Raw genomic sequence first — 9,939 nt, 5'->3', positions numbered from 1 at the left:
TGGACATAAGAAATACTTGAATCTGAGTATCAAAACTAATATTTATCACAGCATGCAGGTCTACTGAGTGGAGTGTAGGTGCGTGTCTGAGTGTATCTGCATGAAGTGTTTCAGACGGGTGCGTCTCCAAGAAATAAAGATAGAATAATAAAGCAGGGGATATTGTACTTTGGTTTATTTTTGTGGCCACAGTTAATGAAATTATAACATTACTATTGAATTCATATGCTCATATGCTCACAAAATATTCTGTTTGGTTACAATTACTGTCAGTATAAAAGTGCATAAACATCATTGTTTATTAACCTGATTGCAACAAGTAAAAATATAATATGTACATGTAATATTTAAAGTACTTTAAAAGTGCAGTCTTTCAACATTTCTACAATCACAGTTGGTACATTTTCAAGCTTAGTATCTTAACATCCACATCTCAATAGATTTTATGTTACACATCTTGTACAGTATTTACACATCAGGAAACAGCTTCCAGGTTTCACAGTTCTTCAGTCAGGGACACAGTGGGAGCAGAAATCCCTGATTATTTAGTTAGTGTATCGAAATACATTCAATTGGTGCTATTCACAGCATTTTCAGTCACTCAGCAGTTTACGCTTGCTGCTTGCTGCCTCAAAGTTTTAGAGCTCAGACAGAGATACGCTGCTCCACCACTGAGGAAACGTTGATCTCCGTTCGACACAGCGGGCAGGTACCGAACTCCTGCAAGACTTTGGGGAAGCAGTGATGACACAGGCACTTGTGTGCACAGGGCAGTGTGACTGTGGCCTCTCTCGTCAAGCACGTCACACAGCTTTCCCCTGTGACCAGAAGAGAAGATTCATCATTACCAGACAGGAATCAGACTGAATGTTTTTATTCCACTGACTGAATCCTAAGCTCCTCTGGGTAACAATCTGAAACTAAAATCAGAGGATTGGCAGAAGGAACACTTTGTTACCTGGTGGGATGTTGAGGTTAAGGCTGGAAATGCTGTCTTCACTATGTCCACTAAGACTTGAAACATCAGGATTCCAGCTGTGGTCATAGCCATTATCAGGTATGGTGAGAGATTCAGGTCCAGGTGCAGGGCAGGATTTTTGTGTGCAAAGTTTCCCCTTTTTCTGTGAACCTGCAGCAAAGACACACAATAATTTCAAAAGATATTCATACATACGTTGACATTATTAGTGTATGTAAACAACAAAGAAGAAAGCATGCAGAGTTTGGATGTTGTAAACATACCCAAGAGGAATATGGAGCTGGCCTGCCCATAGATATCTATCATGAACCAAAGTGGCTTGCTGAGGTCCAGTCCAGTTAACAGCTTGTGCTCCCCTTTGTTCTTATCTGAGAAATGAAAACTGCCACCAGCAGAGACCCAGAACTCCAGTTCTGAACCTGCTTGACAGTAGAATTCAGGCAGAGGAGCGGCCCAGTGGCCGGGGCATTCGGTGAGGTCAGGGATGGCCATGCTGGGCAGCGGCAGATTTCTGTCGGTGGGCGGTAGGTTGGTGAAGCCAACACGCAGGACACCTTCCCATCTATACACATTCTCCAGCACTCTCAGACAAATCCTCTCCCGGATCCCCACGGGACGGTTGCTGAACACCAGGCCATTCCTGAACGTGTTTCCAGCCCTCTTAGCGAGTCGACATCCCTGGCTCAGCTGGATTTTTTCTCCCACGGCCTGATTGTGGAAGGCCAGAGGTCCGAGGCAACGTGAGCGGCAAATATGCTGCATATCTGTCCCAGGAACTAGTGGAAAAGAACAAAAAACTGCACTGAGTCTTCATGTACATGACCTGTGTTCATACTTTAGGCTTCTTCAACATTAAATCATGCAAGCTTGCTTTGGGGGATATATTATGGTCACATTGTCAATATTTACTCCTAATTTTAGTTTGGTTTATAATACTTTTTCAAATTATATCTTATCTCCCTCAAGTTTATTACATGCCTCGTGACGGCATCCAGCTGACATTGTTTTATAGGAATTACTGCAGATAAGCTTGTGAACAAGTAATAGTGAAAGTGATTCCCCTTGGTTTCATTTTGACGACCAGCTGATGGTTTGTCCTACATGCAAAGGTCACTAAACAGCTGTGTAAAGGAACTGTGCAAAAATACGGAGATTTGGTTAAACTTTATGCCATTGTGATTAGCTATACCTGACCTACAAAAAAGAGTAAAGCTGTAGATGACATATTTCTGCAATTTTTCAAAAAGCTTTCAAGTTTTTGTTTTGCTTTGCTTCTTAACAGTCATATGTTGTGCTGGCATGAAGCCTGTGACTGTTGTTAATTGGGTTTGAAGAGTCTCCTTCATGTCTTCCCTAACAATGACTGGAAAAAAGTCAAAGCCCTAACAAAGAAAAAAGTCTGCTTTCTTCGGGATGATTCTTTGTTTTAAATTTTATTAGAAAATAAAAAAATGCACCAAAATTACTCAAGCTGTTTCAAATAATGTGTCATCTTTAACTTTATGTCTCATGAGATAATTTTGCAATCAAGTAACTATTCATGGTACAAAAATCCCACTGTTTAGCTGCTGCAACATCCAGGTGTGACTTATATACAACTTTTTTGCCTCCCTTCAAATCCTTAGTTGTAAGATGATTGTTTCCAGTAAATCATACAGCTTCCAGATCTCACATCTATCTTTTGCTATTTGAGCTTGAAAGATACAACTTGTCAATTAGCTACATGTTTTGCATCTTAATGAAACCCGGCATGTTTTAGTTCAGAAATCCCTGTACTGTTATTTAAAGTAGAATAATAAAGAAGTTTAAATAAACAATATAATAGCGCAATAAATATCTTACCGGGCTTTGACTTCAACTTCATTGCGTCCTGAGGAAAGTTGTGTTCAGGTCTGTCTCTTGGCAGGTTTGTGGTGAAGTGGGAGTGTCTGCTGGCTTTAAGAGGGAGTGCACATGTAATTTGAAAACACAAAGTTCCCTGAATCACATGAACAACGGAGGAGGGATGTTCATATTTGTGCCAGATAGGAAAGACAGCTCTGTTGACTTGCCTCATCTGTCACCTTGAAAGGTTCAAATGTAGAACCCTGGAAACACTTTTCCTCACTGAATGTAAAAACACAAATGCACACAAACACTTGGATACCCCAAACACGTAGGAATACTCAACAGCATCAGGGTTTTCCTGCTCTGCTCTAGAAGGCCCCACTCTCACTGTGAAAAGACACAACTGTAAAGTCAAAATAAGTTGAAACACTAATGCGACTATAACACGTTTGAAAGCCTCACACTTAGTCTAAAACTCCCGAGCTGGAAATCAGAGAAGCCAGTTTTGTTAGGGGTAGTGTAAGGGACCGCTAGTGCTTATCTAGAGTTTCTGTCTGAGTTTTCAGATTTCCTATCTGGTTTATTGACCAGTACAGACAAAGTCATCACAGTGGGTAACTTTAACAATCATATGGATGTTGACAGCGATAATAGTAAGTTAGCTTTTAATCTTTTGTTTTAATCATACGCTTGATCTCGTCCTCACCTATGGTGTAGAACCTGATTATCTCTTAGTGTCGCCTTTAAACTCCCTCCTATCTAATCACTATTTAATAGCGTTTGAATTTAACATAGTCAACGTTAACGCGCAAAATAGGAGGTTGTTACTTTAGCAGATGTTTATCCAATAAAGCTATTGGTAAATTTAAGAAGGCCATCGCTAAACTTACTATGGTGTTAAAATCCTTGTCAGTAACACAGCACATTTGCTGCACTCAGCTTTAGATGCAGTTGCCTCTTTGAGAGAGTGGGTCTCTAACCATTCTAACCATAGGAGCTTAAATCCCTGGTATAATTCGTATATCCGCATGCTGAAAAAAAAAGTACGTAAAATGGAAAGAAAGTGGTACTCTTGTACGTGCATGAAAAGATAGTCTAAAAGTATGTAAAAAAGGGCTTTGCAAAGCTAAAGCAGGTTATTATTAATTGTTTATAGAGGATTAAATAAAAATAACCCAAGTTTTCTGATCAAAACTGTAGCCAGGCTGACAAAGAGTCACAACTCTGTTGAGCCGTGATTTCCTGCAGCTCTCAGTAGTGAAGACTTTATGAGCTTCTTTAGCAGTAAAATCATCAGAATTAGAGAAAAAAATCAACCAGGCCCACCCGGTAGCAGCTGTGGGCATTTCTCCAGCTTTAGCGACTTTCTTAGGCTCTGACTTTAGACTGCTTTCATTCCTGTAGACCTCACTGAACTGACCTCTCTGAGCTGACTTCAGTCGTGAATTTTTGTTAGACCCCATCCCGACTCGTCTACTCAAAAATGTTTTTCTCTTATTGGTACAACAGATGGCTCTGTAGATCACAGCATTTTACTGCACAGGTTAGAGGATGTTGTTGGGATTAAACGGACAGCTCTACGTTGGTTTTAATCTTATCTATCTGAAAGATTCCAGTTTGTTGATGTACATGAGGTTTCTTCAGGGTCTGTTTGTTATTAAACTTTTTATTAAAGAAATAAAGTCAGCCATACAGGATATACATAATCGCAGTATCAATATTTTCATAAAAAAGAAAAAGAAAAATTTTAATAAATAAATCAACCAATGAGTAAGTAAAACAAATCATCAACCAAAGTCCGATGTACAGTCAATCCAAGGTTAATATCAAGTAAGTAGAGAAATCAAGAAGAAATCAAAAAGAAGATGTATCTGTAAAGGGACAGCAAAAAAGGGACCTTCACATCCGTCTCTCGAACATTCAGATGAGTCACCTTAAAATAGTGAATACTCCCCTCCAGAAAAAATAAATAAATAAAGTAAAGTAAAATAAATCTTTCTTTGTTTCTTTGGTACACCATCAGCACCAGTTATCGGTCAGCAACAATAGCCACAGAGTCAATATATATATATTTACCTCATGTAAACTGTTTGGCCTTCTGAATAGTCGAGGGTCTGTTATGGTGTTCCGCAGGGTTCAGTGCTATAGGGCCAATCTTGTTCACTTTATACATGCAGACCTTGGGAACGATAATCCAGAATCACTGCATACATTTTCATTGCTATGCTGATGATACGCAGCTCTATTTGTCTATGAAGCCAGATGAAACAGAACCGTTAGCTAAACTTCTGGCAGGTCTTAGGGACATCAAGGACTGGGTGTCCGATAACTTTTTGCTTCTAAATTCCAAAACAGAGGTTATTATTTTTGGTCCCAAACACCTTAGGAAGCGTTACATGGTGTTGCGATGGCCTCAAGTACTACTGTGTGAAACCCTGGTGTTGTTTTTGATCAGAATTTGTCGTTCAAGCAGCATATTAATCAGGTTTGTAAGACATTGTTTTTCTATCTCCGTAATATCGCAAAGATTAGGAACATCCTCTCCGCGAGTGATACAGAAAAACTGATTCACGCATTTGTATCTTCTAGGCTAGATTACTATAATGTATTAGCAGGATGTCTAAGTAATACTCTGAATCGGATCGAGCTGACTCAAAATGCAGCAGCGCAATTGCTGACAGGAATCAACAAGAGAGACCACGTCTCTCCAGTGTTAGCCTGAGCCTCCCTCCATTGGCTCCCCGTAAAACTTAGAATCCAATTAAAATTTGTATTACTTGCGTATAAAACCGTAAAACGGCCACAAGCAGAGACCCAGAACTCCAGTTCTGAACCTGCTTGACAGTAGAATTCAGGCAGAGGAGCGGCCCAGTGGCCGGGGCATTCGGTGAGGTCAGGGATGGCCATGCTGGGCAGCGGCAGATTTCTGTCGGTGGGCGGTAGGCTGGTGAAGCCAACACGCAGGGCACCTTCCCATTTATGCACATTCTCCAGCACTCTCAGACAAATCCTCTCCCGGATCCCCACGGGACGGTTGCTGAACACCAGGCCATTCCTGAATGTGTTTCCAGCCCTCTTAGCGAGTCGACATCCCTGGCTCAAGCTGGATTTTTTCTCCCACGGCCTGATTGTTGAAGGCCAAAGGGCCGAGGCAACTTGAGCGGCAAATATGCTGCATTTCTGTCCCAGGAACTGGTGGAAAAGAACAAAAACAAAAAACTGCACTGATTCTTCATGTACATGACCTGTGTTCATACTTTAGGCTTCTTCAACATTAAATCATGCAAGCTTGCTTCAGGGGATATATTATGGTCACTGTAGCAGCTAAAAATAACATATTCTTGATTTGCTTAATTATAATGGTACTTTAAGTTTAAGTTATGGATAAGTTGAAATTATACTTGTGTTACGTCATCCTGTTGGGGCTTATAGGTGTGGCTTTAATTTGTGGGTTGGTTGGTTTGATTGTGTGGTGGCGGGTGGAAGACAAACGAAAGCGTTCATATAGGCTGATATATTTTTGGTTGACCGTCACCGATTTTGCTTTGCTTCAGCCACGCAAATATTCATTGTTTGTTATTTTATTTTTTGCATAATAATACTTGATTGCTGCCAAGTGATATTTTTGTTACAATAAACCTGGATCAGTTTAAGAACCAATTCGACTGACTTTTATTTTTCCCATTTTCTGAGTGACGCGTCAGCAAGCGGCCTCAGCTGCCTTTTTTGTTCCTACAGTCACATTGTCAATATATACTCCTAATTTTAGTTTGGTTTATAATACTTTTTCAAATTATATCTTATCTCCCTCAAGTTTATTACATGCCTCGTGACGGCATCCAGCTGACATTGTTTTATAGGAATTACTGCAGATAAACTTGTGAACAAGTAATAGTGAAAGTGATTCCCCTTGGTTTCATTTTGACGACCAGCTGATGGTTTGTCCTTCATGCAAAGGTCTAAACAGCTGTGTAAAGGAACTGTGCAAAAATATGGAGATTTGGTTAAACTTTATGCCATTTTGATTAGCTATACCTGAACGACAAAAAAGTGTAAAGCTGTACACTCAACGCTCTGCGATATTTGCAAGACCTAAAGCTACAGGACAGGACTAGAGCAGCTGGTCTTAAACAGAGCTTCATAGTAAATATGCTGCTATAGACCTACGCTGCAGGGGAACGCCAACATGAGCAGTGCCCCTCAACCCTCCTTCTCTCCTCTTCTTTTCCTTCCTTTGTTCAGATCAAGTATCTCATAACCATAATTGTTCTCCATTGTGCTTGTAGTTTCTTGTGCTGGTCTACTTTTCCCTTCTGTACATGTTTATAGGCCAGAGCTTTCAGAGCTGCATCCTGACCTGCAGTCTCACCCTCTGATCATCCCAGAGTCTGTTGTCTAAATCTGTTTATATAGTCATGCCTGTAATGCACCAACTAATGATTGTGTCTGTATCTCTCCTCTCTCTGTTTTTCATTCTCTGTCTGATCTCACTTTTCCTGCTCTGCCCAACTGGCTTTCGACAGGAATGACCCCCTTATGAGCCGGGTCCTGCTCAAGGTTTCTCCCCTTTCAAAAGGGGAGTTTTTCTTTTCCAGTGTTTGGCTTAAGGTTTTTCTCCCACGAGGGGAGTTTTTATCTGCCATTTTTTCTGTAATAATTGCTCGGTGGTAATGTTATGGGTCTCTGGAAAGCCCCTAGCGATAACCTGTGTTGTAATGGATGCTATACAAATAAAATGTAATCTAACTGAATTGAAATTGAAAGTTATTGTTTTATTTTATTTAACAGCAGATAATCTTATTGGCCCGGTTTCCCAGATCAGTTAAGTAGTTCTTAACAGCGAAAGACTTCTTTCACAGGCTCCTTAAGATGGTTTGAAAGAAGTCTTTCGCTGTTAAGAACTACTTAACTGATCTGGGAAACCGGGCCATTATCTGTATTTCCATGAAAGTGTGAAGTCTCTGAAAAAGCTCCTGAGTGGTTTATCTGTTGATCCTCACTCCCATGTTTGCTTGTCCTGAGAAACAGATGTCCGGCAGATTCCTTCACCCTGAGATAAGAGGCAGCTCTGCTCTGCCATCCAAGATAAATATTTAACAGGTAGTTTGGTTGATCAGAAACCAACAGTTGCACCTATGACTTCCGTCCACACATCCGACTCAAGAGACAATCGTATTACACAACAACCCCAGTGAGCATCAATTATTTTTCACACACCCAATGAACAAAAAAGTAGTTACAGAGGAGATGGACTTTCTCACTGCTGTTTTCCATAGTCTTATTCTGTGCAAAGCCTTACCCCTATTTTCAAAACGTACGTCCCCTGAAGCAAGTTTATATTTTCAAAAAGGAAAAGAATAAAGTTCATTGTACCCAAAGAAAAAAGACTGACACAATGGGCTTCCTTTCTCCAGTTTACTTTGGACTGGACATCCAGCGAATAAATAGTACCGGGTCTCCCTCTAGCGGTGCTAACAAGAACTTCACGGGTTGTTTATTATTATTGTAGTGGACCCTTGGTTCCAATAAAAAGGCGGAGAAATTCGTACGGGTGCTCAAATTTTATTCTCATACCAGGCACCGTGAAAACTGACGGGAAGACACAGAAAAAAAAAGGAAAAAGGGGGGATTAATGTAAATTAACAAACATTCCACAATTAAACATCACATTCCATGATTCCATCCGTAAACAGAAATATAAAAAGATGCATTTATTAGAGCGCAGTCAGTGACCACTATTAAAATTCTAAATGTATTAATATTAAAAAATAGCAAAAGCAGCATCATTTAATGAAACAGAACATCCCAAAGATTTAAAATACAAATACCTCGTTCCACTACCAAGGGTGCTTGTTTAGAAAGTGTCAGTGATTGATGCCTTCAGGGAACCATCCCGACAATTAATCAAATTTGAAAATAAACAACAACAACCCAAATTAATGTCAAAGAAAGAAAACCCATAAAATAAGTACAATTTTAATTAAGACCCGTCATCAAATTCAAACTTACTTGAATAAAGTTCATGAAACAAACAAAAGAAACGGAGCACAACGCTAAGCCGACCCAAGGGAGACAACAGCTGAGATGCAACAGGTGTGGAGATTACGCAGCAGAATCATCCCCTCCCCTTTCTACCTTTGCATTCTCTGCTAAACCACACTGGCGAAAACTGACCACCAGGTGGCAGTTAAAACAATTTACTGTCATTTACAATTATTATTATGTTAATCGTTGTTGTAATAAGAATGGCATGCAGATGTCGCCAGAGTCATTATTAGTCAGTCAAGGAAAAAAACTAGTAAGTGAATATGCTTAAGAAAAATAAGACAAGGTGAAATGGGCCATGATGAGTCACGCACCAGTCACAGAGCCAGTTCAGCCAGTTAAGCACCGCAGTAACAACCATTTCTGTGAAAGTAGAGACCGACTGAATGATTCAATAAATCACCGCCGTTTAACTAGAAATGAACGTCTGACTTCACGATAAGTAACGCAGTGACTGAATATATTGAGATGATGACGGATATCCCAAGCCACCTATGAATTTGGCAACAACTGACTGAACTCTCCTTCAAACATGTCTGGAGACACGTCCCATCATTGTGGATGAGATGTGTCTTTGTTTCAAGTAGGGTCGAATTGTTGGTCTGTATCAAACAACCAAAACCAACAAGTAGACACAGTACAATTCAAATTCAATTTTAGTAATATAGTGCAATTATTACATAAACAATGGCAAGTAAAATCTCCCCCGGCAGGAGTTATGGTCATAGTCTGAACCAAGAAGATAAAACCAGGATTCATTGGGCTCAGTGAGTGGGTCCAGGGGCAGCAGGCCTCAGTTTCACACATGGATTGGTTACCAAAGAGTGCAGACCTTGAAAATGTTTGAAATTTTATGAAGAAGGCTTTACCAGGGACAATATAAGAAGAACTGGACAAAACCCCTGCAACATCGCGCAGCGGTTTCCTGAAGAGTACTTTTGAAGACCCTTTTTTCTTGTATTGTTTGGCATACATTTGCATTAATGAGCTGAAAGTGTTTAAGTAAGGTAATATTGAATTTTGTTTATTTATATTATCAAACGTTGGGTATTTGTGTAGAATAGTGATTAAAAGCATCTGAGAGGTTT

The 9,939-nt window shown here is 40.0% G+C and overlaps 1 protein-coding gene across 1 annotated transcript; it reads right to left on the bottom strand.

The window, feature by feature from the left end:
• Window positions 1–367: 367 nt before the first annotated feature.
• On the bottom strand, window positions 368–7,812 carry LOC133451255 (uncharacterized). The gene is made up of 6 exons (XM_061730225.1): window positions 7,807–7,812; window positions 5,641–5,998; window positions 2,822–2,914; window positions 1,243–1,755; window positions 940–1,129; window positions 368–847 (listed from the first exon to the last, which is right to left on the bottom strand). Exons 1-6 carry the CDS (start codon window positions 7,810–7,812, stop codon window positions 646–648), a joined length of 1,362 nt encoding a protein of 453 aa, XP_061586209.1. The 3' UTR covers window positions 368–645.
• Between the last annotated feature and the right edge of the window lie 2,127 nt (window positions 7,813–9,939).

Source organism: Cololabis saira, chromosome 9 (genome assembly GCF_033807715.1).
Source record: "Cololabis saira isolate AMF1-May2022 chromosome 9, fColSai1.1, whole genome shotgun sequence".
Classification (NCBI taxonomy): domain Eukaryota; kingdom Metazoa; phylum Chordata; class Actinopteri; order Beloniformes; family Belonidae; genus Cololabis; species Cololabis saira.
This window is presented reverse-complemented; position numbering and strand designations above follow the sequence as displayed.

Coding starts and splice junctions, on each gene's coding strand:
- LOC133451255 (XM_061730225.1), bottom strand. Junction 1,756..2,821: donor GAAGTTGAAGTCAAAGCCCG/GTAAGATATTTA, acceptor CTTTTCCACTAG/TTCCTGGGACAGATATGCAG. Junction 1,130..1,242: donor CAGCTCCATATTCCTCTTGG/GTATGTTTACAA, acceptor TCTTTGCTGCAG/GTTCACAGAAAAAGGGGAAA.